The sequence below is a fragment of the Rhipicephalus microplus genome, chromosome 3 (assembly GCF_043290135.1).
Source record: "Rhipicephalus microplus isolate Deutch F79 chromosome 3, USDA_Rmic, whole genome shotgun sequence".
In the NCBI taxonomy this organism is placed as follows: Eukaryota; Metazoa; Arthropoda; class Arachnida; order Ixodida; family Ixodidae; genus Rhipicephalus; species Rhipicephalus microplus.
In genome coordinates, this window is record NC_134702.1 from 91,888,740 (window position 1) to 91,902,017 (window position 13,278).

General features: G+C 46.6%; 1 protein-coding gene across 1 annotated transcript in view; it reads right to left on the reverse strand.

Moving 5' to 3' along the window:
• LOC119159793 (T-box transcription factor 1) overlaps window positions 1-11,585 on the reverse strand; it is a 140,079-nt gene extending 128,494 nt beyond the window's left edge. The window contains exon 1 of the mRNA XM_037412646.2: window positions 11,351-11,585. Coding sequence (XP_037268543.2) covers window positions 11,351-11,585 — 235 coding nt within the window. The remainder of the gene's footprint in view (window positions 1-11,350) is intronic.
• Window positions 11,586-13,278: the final 1,693 nt, after the last annotated feature.

A 13,278-nucleotide genomic window follows, 5' to 3' on the forward strand; every position in this document is an offset into this window, starting at 1 on the left:
TAGAGTTTTTTCTTCCCAATCACTTTGTAAATCCCACGAAGGAAACTAGGTGCATAAGCTGAATGCGCGCGAGACATCTCTTAAATCTCAAGTCTTTATTTTTTGACGCCCCTGAACTGGGAGTACTGGATGGGCCTTCGCCATGCTGCTGATACACACTTGAAGAAAAAAAGTTTCCTTCGATCGCTTTCAATTTCCTGGTGAGTGAATTTCTTTCACTTACAAAGTGTGGCGTTCACCCACGGTTACTACACCTTATCGACCATGCAGACAGTCCCAACTTGTGAGGCCTGTGGGCCCCGCGAGACAAGTAAACATATCTTGTGCGTCTCATCGGCCCAGAATATATCGCGCAAAGAAATTCGATGGTGAGCGTCTAGTTCAAATGTAGAAAACAGCAAGTTTCAAAAAAATTGTATTGGGACGCCACCTGGTCCTCAGAAAGCGCTTAAACAGGTTTTTGCGTGAGACAAAACTGTACAAGAAACTGCCGATAGTTTTAGGACAATCAAGTGTTCGCATCATTCCTACCTTCCTCCTCACAATCATCAACAATAGTCAAGTGATGCGGGACGCGCTAAATACAGCTCAAGATCCACGGTGAACCTATCAGGGAGGTGCAAAAGCTAGGAGTTTAGCCTGTGGATACAAAACAACGACATGGTAGAGCACACGATCGAAACACTCCGAGAAACGACGACAAACGTAGCTCCCACAATACATAGGGTTACGCGTAAAAGACAAAGCTTCACAGAAGGGGAAACTCTGCACCTTGTACAGGCTTATGTCTCAAACAGAATAATATGCAGTTTCATCTCCAAAATTTAAACCATGCCTAAACAGCAAAAAAAAATGATGCAATCATAAGGACGGCATACAAAGAAGCGATTGGACTATACCCACTAATGTTAACACCGAAAAAGTTGCCGTGCTACCACTCTTTATTACCTATACGAAGAAATCGCGTCTGATGTGTTGATAACCCAAAAGCGACGATTAAATTCTACGGAGCGAGGCAGAGCTGTACTCAAGCAGGTTGGCTACCCCTTAAAACCTCTACACGCCGGAGAGGAGCCATGCTGCCTCACAACATTAGGGCCTAAATCATGGCATTCCCCATCCCCAAGAATGTGAGCACTAAGTACCATCCTGGCTGGTGGCAAGTCAGAGCACGAGCACTACCAAAGCGCAACGCTTATTTATAACCCAACTGTCTTCTAGACTGATGCCAGCAGGCTGCACGGCAATCGTTACATGATTATTGCTACAAGCGGAGCTTCAACCAAGCGGCGTTGATCAAATCCCCATCAGGGGGTGAGGCCGAAACGACGGCGGTCGCGGTCACAATAAGACGTGCAGAACAAAAGGGAGACTCGGCCCTTTTGATTACGGAATCTCAATCAACTTGCCTCACGTTTCAGTCTGGAAACATTACAAGGGCAGCAATTACAATACTATAGAGAAACTACAAAAATGAAATGCAATACATTGGTGCCCCGTGCATGCGGCACCTGAGGACAACGAAAGGGCTGACTGGCTTCATCACGAAATAAACACCCGAGCACCGATCGCTCCCTCGACCATAGAATTTCGTAATGTACACTAGAGGGAACTCTGGCGCTAGTGTCTATGGGAGCTGCAACGCAAGGCGCTTCAGCGAGCATGTAAATGGTGAGTAGTACACACATTTGTCTAATCTTCGTACTTCTGGCCTGCTTTTGGCTCCGTGTGTGTTCGTGTGGCTTGGAGCTGTTTTTTCACGAAACAAAAATCAGCAAATGTTCAGCGGTTGCGCTTCACCACCTTATTCTTTTAGACTTACGTTTCCAAATCGGGTCACGTAGTTCAAAAGGGTTGAATGTTTCTTTCAAAAGAAAGCCGAAACACAGCAATAAACGAAGCCGCAAGTACGATTCACCACCCGCAAGTACGAAGACTAGGCAAATGTGTGTACTACCCATCATTCCCACGGTCGCTGGACGATCGCAGCGACAGAGTTCCCTCTAGTTAACTTTAGGAAACTCTATGTCCTAGACGGACTCTCAATACCCCACTTGATATCCTCGAAAACCAAAAATGAGAACGACAAAATTACAGTCCTGTCCATCCGGATCTTACCAGAAAACAGGCGCAAGATTGGCGTCGAGTACAGACCAACACGTACCCACACTTACAAAGAAAACATCATCTAAATCTCATAACGCACGCGCGCAGCTATCCATGGTGTGGGAAACGGCCAACTCTCGCCAACATTACGCGGGAATGTAAATCGCGGCCCCAAAACATAAATTGTCCCCCAAAGGGACAACATCTCGACCGAGGCAGTAGGAGACCTGGCTTTCTAGCAAGGATGGGGAAAGCCAGCTGGCTTTGCTCAACCAAGCCCAGCGAGCCGCAAGATGCAGTGGAGCCCTAGACTGAGGACTCCACCCACTTGCCCAAAAGCCTTTTAAGGAATAAAGTGTTTCGTTTCTGCCACCGATCTGATATTATTCTTCATTCTGTGTAATATTCTAGAACTACCTAATGTGTTTAGAATAAATTGCGAACGCTTTAAAGAACTATGCGCGCTCTACTAAGGGAGAGCCGTAAGATGTCACAGTCGGCATCCAGCTGCTGTTTAGAAAGAAAAAAAAAACATTTGACAATTCAGAGTACTACGCATATATGCTCTACTATGGGGAATTTTAAGCTCTCTCTAATGCAGACAAAACGTGTGTTTAGAAAAAAATCATAGCATATCCACGGAGTGAAATATGATAAGTGGCGCGAAGCGTCCATCCGTCATTTTGTCTGTCTGTCTGTCTGTCTGTCTGTCTGTCTGTCTGTCTGTCTGTCTGTCTGTCTGTCTGTCCATCTGTCCATCTGTCCGTCTGTCTGTCTGTCCGTCTGTCTGTCCGTCCGACTGTCCATCTGTCCGTCTGTCCGTCCGTCTGTCTGTCTGTCTGTCTGTCTGTCTGTCTGTCTGTCTGTCTGTCTGTCTGTCTGTCTGTCTGTCTGTCTGTCTGGGCGGTTACGCCTGACGCAGGACAAAGTTAGACTAGAGGAGCTTCGCCCCTAAAAGCACTTAACAATTTATAGTACTCAGTACTCCACTAGGGGATAGTATAAATGTGTGTTTCGAAAAAGTGGTGAACGATTTTGAGTATTTGGTACTCTACTATAGAAGAGCATACAGTCGTCCCGTGGGCCTCATGTTTGATGAGGCCGGGTCGACAATAATTACGCCATAAACCAGTTAGACCACTTGTTTGGTCAACAGCGTACTGTTGTGTGTTCAGAGAAAGTGGTGAACGATTGTGAGTACTCGCCACTCTATATATGGGAGAGCATAAAGCTTTCCCGTGTGCCTCTGTCACAGAACGAGCGCTAAACAAGAGCGCGCCGCCAAATCCTTGCGACAACGGGCGGCAGAAACGCCGCGAGGTAAAAAGAAAAAAAAAGAAAGCAAACATCCAGGGCTCCCGGGCGCGCGCTCTCCCCGCAGAAGCACGGCTTCGCAGACGATCCTCCTCACCCCACATCGGCGGCCCAGCAAGACCGCGATTTTTCTAGAACGAAGGAGGCGGGGTCAGACCGAGTGAATCATCCTCCGGAGAGGGCAGTCGAACCGTCTCGTGCCTCTCCCCAGCCTTCGCTGCGTATCGCGCCGACGAAATGACGAGAAACATCTGGAATGTCGCGCGCAAGGTATTTAACCGAGCGGCCGAGACGAGAAATCAGGAGAAGACGGAACGTTAGCGCCGGAGCGCGTAGGAATTCCGCCGTGTAGTCGGCGAAGGTTCTGCCCGTAGTGACAGAACAGGAGGAGACGGAAGTGAGCGCCAGAGTGCGTAGAGATTCCGCCGTGTAGTCGGCGAAGTTTTGGTCCGTAGGGACGGCTCGAGCTACAGGCAAGAGCGTGGGTTTACCGCTATCGAGCGAGGACGCGTGGCAACAGCTGCGTGTGTGAAGCCGACGGATTTCCGGCGAAGAAGTTGAAGTTGGAAGAGTGGCCAATTGAAGACGGGAGGTTTCCTGGAAGAGAAACTTCGAGAGCTGCGGAACGACAACAACGCTGGACTTTGAGTGAGTGATTCTCGGAAGAGTATCATCTAGACTTTGGTTCCAAGAACTTTGGACTGAATAGGTTTTCTATCCCTTTAGTCTTGAGTGTCTTGGTTGTTCAATGCATGCGACTGCATTGTAGTGCGTATTGTTGTCTGTGTCCGTTGTTCGAGTGGGGCTAATTGTACTGTGTAGTGTGTTGATTGGTTGGTGACGTATTGTATGTAACTATTGTGGCGTGTGCATTCTCGTGTATTGTTTTCGATCTGCCAATTTTGAGAATATAATTTGTTGTTTATCAACTCTCGGCTCTGACTTGTTCTTTGGACCACAGCCGGCGTCCGCTGGCGCGCCAAAAAGGACCACTTCTAAATTGTCCACGCTTTCGTGGTGCGGTTCGGGGGGCCGATACTTCGACCCTTGGAATTAGCCCGGCGATTGCCTCCCTAATAACGGGACAGGTGTGACAGCCTCGCGCTTGGTTGCGTGTTTCGAAAAAGTGGGTAACGATTTAGAGTGCTAGGTACTCGACCACGAGAGAGCATATAGCCGCCCACTAGCCCATATCAACAAATACCGCAAAGTATGCTAGGAGAAACTGGTTAACAATTTTGAGTACTCGTTACTTTAACGTGGGAGAGCTGAAAGCCGTCCCTTGGACCTCACACTTGATGAGACCGCATCGATAACAATTAGGACATTGTGTGTTTAGAAAAAGTGTTTAACTATTTAGAGTACTTGGTACTCTACCGACTCTACGATGGGAGAGCGTAAAGCCGTCCCGTGGGCTTCGGACTTGATATCTATTTTGGTACATGGAAAGCTAGCGAAACAGTCATGAGCGCATCATGAGCATAGCATGTAGTCATGTTATTACATGAGATGCATCTCATATGTTTATCATGTTTGCACCAGTATCATGCCTTCGTCATCCATTCACGTCCCGTAATACGAAATTTGGTATAAGTGAAGATAGCGAAACGGCCGCCAGCGCATCATGAGCATAGCATGTAGTCATGTTGTTACATGACACGCATCTCATGATTATCATGTTTGCACCAGTCACACACCTTTGTCATATATTCACGTACTGTAATATCAAATTTGGTATATGTGATGCTATCGAAAAGGCCGCGAGCACATCATGAGCGCGGCATGTAGTAATGTTACATGAAACGCATGTCATGATTTTCATGTTAGGGTCTGTCGCTTGTGTTCGCCATACAATCATGCCATACCATGCCAATTTTGCAACATGCCATGTGAACTAAACCACCGTAAGAGCTGCAGGACCATGAAATGTAAATCACGACATATAGTTCCGATGGCATGCCTTATATATAATGTCGTGTAACTTCACTGAAAATTTGATCTTATTTTACAATTTTTTCAGCGTTTTTGTGACATTGATAGCGACCGATGGAAGGCAGTGGTCATTTTTTGTCTAAAAAAACACATAACAGATTGTTGTTCCATTAACCAGGCCTTTGTTGTAGCACTGCCATGCACGTAATCCATCGATGAATGCTTTTTGTTGAACTCTTATGTAAGACTTTTACTGGTGCAAGAACATGAGCGTACACGTGGTAAACGCAGTGTAGCACAAAGCGCCGTCAGCCACTAAGCTCTCCTGATTAGACTTATCGTCTGTCCCACACTCAATGGTGAACAGATTGAGAAAAAACAGATCATATGCGTAGAAGGTGCGTATACGGTGGTATACTGAACGAATCGCACAGATATGCGGGTTGTCTACGATCTTTCTTTCTCTCTTTTTTGTAGTGTGCCGATGACAAAGGTGTAAATAAGTAGTTCAGTCACGCTATAGCCGTGCTTAGCAGGCGGAACACAAGCTAACCACGTACAAGCAAAGGCCTAATTTAGAGCGAAAGCGTAAAGAGAGTCACCCAAGGCGAGCATCTCTATATGAAAGGCAGAATGTGCTTTACTCACGGGTAATGTTAACGTGGCGTAAGAGTCGTGCACCGAGTCAGTGGATAAGAGCATAGATATTAACAGTAAACTGCAGTCAACGCATTTCATCCTCCGACAATCGTCTCAGACCACACGCAACGAAGAGCCACTGCCTGTATTTGTATACGCGCCGCCTACCACCTATCCACACTTGCGCTGAATGTTCTGCCACCTATAGCCCCATCTCGCCGCGAATAGCTCACGCTACGTATATACTGGCATAGCCAAGCTTAGCTACTGCTAGATTTCTTTTAGGGGCGAAGCTCCTTAGGGCGTGGGCTGTGCGTCCCCTGTAGCCTGTATGTAGCCACCTCTAGTTTAGTTCTTGCAGTGTTCACTAGATGGCGGTACCGTCTCCTGTATGTAGCCACCTCTCGTTTAGTTCTTGTAGTGTTTACTAGATGATGGTACTTGTAGCTGATGATGAAAAGATGCAAGATGTTATAAACTAGAAAGCGGTACTTGTAGTTGGTGAAAGACGCGAGATCTTATAAAATAGGAATGATGTCACATATGGCGCGTGTCATTGGTTGAAGGCAATCGTTCGATTTAGTGCGGCGACGTACGCTAGGGGGAGCGATGTAATAAAATCGAGTGGGCAAAATGTACAGAGGATTCATGGTTTACCAGGTTTACCCCCGGAGCTTCGCCCACTCATCATCATTCACTTCGTGGATATGGCGGAATTTTTTTTCGCTTGTAAGGAACGTGTGCCTTTAATACAGAGTTTAAAAACGAAAAGCGAAATCTATTTCGGGACCAACACTGAACTATTTCTTTATGCGAACGCATCTAGTGCAAGAAGTCTCGCTTGTCTCAAAAGCATATTTTATGGGGTAAGCGGCTCGCAGCTTTCCATCGGGTCGAAACACTGGTGTTACATATACCGTACATAGAGCGTTCATAGCGCGCATACAGGTTTTACAATAGACCGTACCATGTCAGTGCATCTGTCTTTCCCATCTGTCCGCCCGTGCATCTATCTGTCCGGCCGTCCACCCATCCGTCCGTCCATGACCGGACGAACAGATGAATTTTATAAACATTCTTTTATTGTTCATCCTTGCGTCAATGAAGCTTCGCTCCATCATCGGCATGTACTTCGTGGATCCACATCAATTTTTTTAAACCTCCTTGGACAGATCACAGGAAGTGCTGCACATACTTTCCAGTCTATGCACACATGTATGACTACAGTACAACAATTTGTGCAAGCTTCTTGAGCAAACGTGCTTATTGATCAAGCTTGCACGAAAGACTGTACATGCGTTTTCATCCACCGAATTAATCCAACATAAATTTTGGCCAAGAAAAGCGTAGGGGACATAATTGTTGCATCTATCTATACAGCATGGTACATTTGAGGTGCACTGACATTAATTGAAGTGGATAAGAAAAATACTGCGCGGAGGGGCGAGGCACGTAGCTATGGGTGTTTCCACTGCAGTAACGTGAAAACCGGGAAGGGGCGAAGGATGCAATGTTTTGAGAGAGATTTTTTAACGAAACACTAGAGGTGCCACGCCTGAAACCAGGCATGCACGGAAAGATGCCTTCGCTTCGCTAACGTATTGTAGCAAAACAGCCATTTGGGCAAGTTGTTAGTGGTTCGTTGCGAAAGAGTTCACAATGCTCCACTAACGTAGTCACAAAACTGCACCGTAATGCATTATTATTATTATTATTATTATTATTATTATTATTATTATTATTATTATTATTATTATTATTATTATTATTATTATTATTATTATTATTATTATTATTATTATTATTATTGTCTATATGTATGGCTCACACTCACTCTGGGGGATTGGCCAAGAAACGAATGGTTATATTGAAGGAATCGCATATTAATTGTTTATCTGGTGCATTATAAAATGGTTAGAAGAAATTATTTTTGTAATTTAGAGACTTGCGTTCAAAACACGTCCTTATTCGAGTAAGAATCTTCCTCCTGCGGAACAGATACTGACATACCGGTGACAACGACCCGATGAGGAGGCTCCCGAAGAGAGGATATTAGAAATGACGAAATCCAATCCAACTTTATTGAGAGGCGCTTTAAGAATGATTTTTGTTCGGTAAATTGAAGCAGCGCAACTGTAAAAAAAAATAATGCTCGATTGTTTCATATTGGTACAAAATGAGCAAAGAGGGCTTACCCTATAGGCTAGGGCTTCTTCTTCCCACATCGACTGTGAGGGGCCTGCTTCATTTTATTCCTTACTACATGCCCGCTTTCAGTTTCTACGGCATGTATTGTTTGGCTAATTGTTGCCGTGTCCATTTTTAATGTATCGGTGGCGAGTAATGAGATGCCCTTCCTCTCCCCCCCCCCTTTTTTTTTTATGGCGCGTACTCGCTTATGATGGACCGAGTCCACCCGACAAATTTAGTCTCCCGAGACGAGGTCCTCATTGGAAGAGTATACGTTTAAGTTCACTTATCAAAATACGCATCGCAGGTTACTGCTCTACAGTATGGCACGTGTAGACAATGCAGCGGACGTATTTTGTATATCGCTTGTTCCTGCGCTTCGTCGTGAAGTGGCCCTACAACCGAGAGCAGCAATGAAGGTAACCTTCATTGCTGCTCTTGAACAATTACAAAATTGTGCTGCCAGGTTCGTCTTGGGACGGTACGGAAGGGGGGAGAGCTGCACTGCAATGAAGGCTGAGCTACGATGGGAGTGTCTTTCTGACCGACGCCAGAAGCAGAGATTAAAATTTCTTTACTGCATTTACTATAATAAAACTGGAATTAATAGAGAAATGTACCTACACAACCCTCATTACACTTCGAAACGTTTTGATCATAGTTTCAAAATTCGGGAATACCCAGCTAAAACGAACATGTGTGCCAATTCACTTTTTCCTAAAACGTTTAAACATAGGAACAGGCTAACTGAAATGCAAGTACATAGTGGGAACGAAGGTATATTTTATTCACTGCTGTAAACCCGTGCTGTAACCTGAACGAAGATGTATTGATGTGTGAACAAAATTCTACTATGTGTGTGAACGAAAATGTATTTCAGTTATTTATGTGTGAACAAAGTTGTATTGTGTGTGTGAACGGAGATATACGTCATTTATTCATGTAACCCCCCTGCTATAACGCCTTCGGGCGCTGCGGGGTATCTGATGAATAAAGAATAAAGAATTCACGGTGCGAGAACGATATGTTTAAACTTTATAGAATATCGAGATAATTTTTTACAATATTAGAGAAACTTATTTCTCTTATGAATATTTTTCATTGTAATTACGTACCCCAGTATCAGGACAGTTTAGAAGCGTACGATGTGGATTAATTACATGTAGAGCGCGAACGCAGGCTCGACGAAAGTGCTCAGTTCCTGACAAGTTCTGGTATGACCCCATTTGTGCAAATCGTCGCTTGCATTCTTAAGTGAAGCGCTGCTGCTTGTTTCTTAGGCACAAAAGGGGTCAACATACAGAAGGTCAGTCAGTGGTGACCCTGATTGTCGCTTTTCGTACCCACATATTAGCGGGAACTAACCGACAATAATGCCAGGGAAAGTATAGGAAGGTCACAGCTTCAGATACTGCCAATGCTGAAGGTCGCAGGTTCGGATCCTGCTGATGGCAAGTTATCTTTCGTTCCACTTTTCTGTCTTCACACTTACACTACAAGTTCTCGGGTTCGAATCCTGCCGGCGGCAAGCTATCTCTTCGTCCACTTTCCTTCACATTACACTGCAATTACTTCTAATAACAGCCCCCATACTTTCCCTTGCATTATTGCTCGGTAGTTTTTCATTAATATTGTGTCTTATAAAAGAGACAAGCCCTCAGGTTCGCACTTTCTTTTCTTCGCACCCATCTTGTTTTGCGGCGGATTCGTTATGGTCGAGGTTTGCGGTGTATCGGGGATAGAAAATTATCATCGTCGTGAACTGGCACGCGCTAAATGACCGCCCAAGCGCCATGTACAGATAAGAGACGTTGAAACGTAACGAGGCATCTGCACGATTTCCGTGCCACAAACGCATTATGGGAATTTCACCGCAGAGCTATTATGGCTGAGGTTCGCCGTGCGCCGTAGGTAGAAAGCTATCATCACCATAGACCGGCACACGCTCGGTGATCACTTAAGGATTCTGTACAGATGGCTAACGAGATAAGTTGAAGCATGCCCTCATTCTGTAACCTAGCCTTGCATGACTTAGCGCTGGCTCGGCTAATTTGTTTCTCGTTGGGAATGCTGTCCGTATGAATCACAATGTGACTGCAGTCAATCACATTAACAAGTTTAAACGGTGGTTAGCTTTGTAAGACGTATGAGCGCGATAATGCATTCACTTCAACGTGGAACATGTTCAAACGCAGTATACAAACTGCTCTTGCCGATCGAACGATATTTTACAGTAAGTTACCTTTAGGGACCTAGATAGGAAAGTGACACCAATCACAATAGACGACATTTTTCTCACCGATGTCTATACTAAACTTCACACAACCTGCAGGTCGCGGGATCGAATCCCGGCTGCGGCGGCTGCATTTCCGATGGAGGCGGAAATGTCGTAGGACCGTGTGCTCAGATTCGGGTGCACGTTAAAGAACCCCAGGTGGTCAAAATTTCCGGAGTCCTCCACTACGGCGTCTCTCATAATCATATGGTGGTTTTGGAACGTTAAACCCCACAAATCAATCAATCAATCACACAACCTGGAAAAATGCAGTGATGCCAAGCCACAAAGGCAAGTGCATCGAAAGTGTCCGGGAAAACAGATGCCGTGGAACTTTGCACGAGTTCATAATGAACAGAGCTAAGCTCTCCGGAACTCTGAGTGCACACTCTTGGTCGACGTCTGAAGGTGGAAATTAGCGCTGCGGACAAATATGGACCACCGCGGTTCCTCTAACAGGCATTTAAATATATACAGCGTGCGAACATTCTTGCATTTTATTCATACTGGAATGCAGCCGACGCATCGATCAGTCGAACCCACAGTGTAACATCCGACAGCGGCACAACGTAGCCGATGAATTTACCGACAAGGTCACAATTACCTCCAAGGGAGCTGAGGCGCATTTTTTGCACTCCAAAACCCGAGCGTCGCGCGAGGAACGACTCAATATCCGGTGACGAGACGCGACACTCATTCGGAGAACAGAAAAAAAAGCGACGACAGTTGTTCATGTCACCGCAATCTCGTCGTCGCATGCGAGAACACGCGTAGCGAAAGAAAAAAAAAATCACCACCACTCCTCCCTCTCCCCAAGTGTTCCGCAACATCCGAGCTTAGCAAAGACGGGAGAGGAAGGCGACATCATCGCAACGCCTGTCGCTAAACGCTCACCTTCCATGTCTTTCACCGGCGTGCTGGCGACGTAGCTGGGAGTGCTGGCCCAGTCGGTAGCCAGGCAGCAGTCCCCGGCCTGGTACGCAGTTCTTCCGGCCGACGGTGCGTCTCCTCCGCCGACCGGCGACGATCCGGGCTGGAGGTAAGCCTGTGCGATCGGAGGCTCATTCGCCATGAGGGCGGCGATGCTGAACGTGTTGTGGGATGACCGTCCCGTGTCGACAAGTTCCATTGTCTGGCGCCTACTCGCCGAGGTGTCGACAGGGGCCCCCGCAGGCCGCGCCCTCCGCCCACCCCTCGCGGTAACGCCCTCAGGCGAGAGACTCGAAAACCGACCCACCTCGGGTTCTGTTCCCTGGGTGGTGTTTGCGCCGCGGGTGGCACCCCGAGATGGGTCCGCCTCCCGGGTGCCCACCCTTTCGTCGTCTATTTGTAGTGCGGCAGAGCCGAAAGAACTTAGCGCAAAAAAGAAACCGGCAGCAGCCTCTCTGCGGCAGCGGCGATCATGCCGCTGCTGTTGCCGCTTCTGTCGCTTGCAATGCAAGCAACTTCATCGTTGTGCCGTGGTTCCAATGCTGTGCCCACACCACGTGCGAGAAGCCGGCGCGAAGGAGGGGCTTCGGTTTTGCGGCGTCGTTGCTCTGGAGACATGCCAGGTCCCACGCGAACACCCTCCCGCTCGCCTCTGCAAGGCTCGGGCTGGATATGGGGTGCGGAGAGTGAGTTCCAAAGCTTTGTTTTGCTTCGTTTGTTGCTTGTGCGCTGCGCTTCGGTCTGCGCGGTGTTGCGGAGCTTGAAGAAGGCACTGGGGTGTTTGTCGGTGATCGTACCTTGACGTAAGAAAATGGACCGCTGCTAAAAATTTTCAGCAAGCCAGCGTAGATCATCCGTGACGTGCGCTGCTGTTAAAGATGTTGCGGGTATGTCAAGAAGGACACGACTTAGTAGTCATTGGCGAAAGTTCGCTTCTTTCGCAATGCAACACTTTCGTTTCCTAGTGCTTGCACAAGGAAGCAAGGAAATGAGAAGACAGCAAAACGATGGAAATGCACACGTTCCTTTGCATGTCTTTAAAGTACTCTTAAACCATACATTTTACTTGGTTTATGTTTAAAAGGTTTATGTTCATGGCAGCCATCGGTGCAGAGGTGTTGACGGACACTGGTGTGTTACGTAATACACTAAAGAAACGCAGAACACGTACACTTAGCTTCTAATCGAAACCGTCCGCTAGCTTTCTTGGTCTGATTTTAGCTCGCAACGTCTTTGAAGAGTGCCACACCTCCTTGCAATGTGTTCAGTGTTCTTCGAATAGACAGTGCCAAAGTACTTCAGTATGTCGTCTTTGCAATGGAATGAATTTATTCATTGCACCTTGTCGGAAGGACCACCTCGCGCCTTTCATTAGTCTTCCTCTACATATATCTCTCAGTAAGTTAAGAAACTTCCAAATCGTGTTTAAGCTCATGATGGGTAATTTGGTCATACAAAGAACAAAGTCACAAGGAAATTCCTGTGGACCTTCAATAATGCTTAAGTTTTGACAAAAATTGGTTCTGATGTGGTATGCCAACGTGGGACCAACGCCTTCTTCTGGACTGTCGCTACAACAGCTGAGCGGACCGGGAGGCTACGAATTCCGGCGTGAGCTGTTTTTCCGCATTGCGAGGTTCTGCTGAACAGATTTGCTGTATAACTTTCCATGCTACCCTGTTCGACCCTTCATAAGAGTCAACTATGACTTTTCGAATACAGGCAGTGAACAGGTAGTGAATAAAGATGCTCCACTTGTGAGCTCACACGTCAATGACGCACAGGCGCACGTAAACATAAGAACTGTGAAATAGACGTACACCGTCACTAAAACTACGATAAAAGGCGCACTGCTATATCAAAGGGTTTGTCCAAAAGCCAGACGGGGTTCA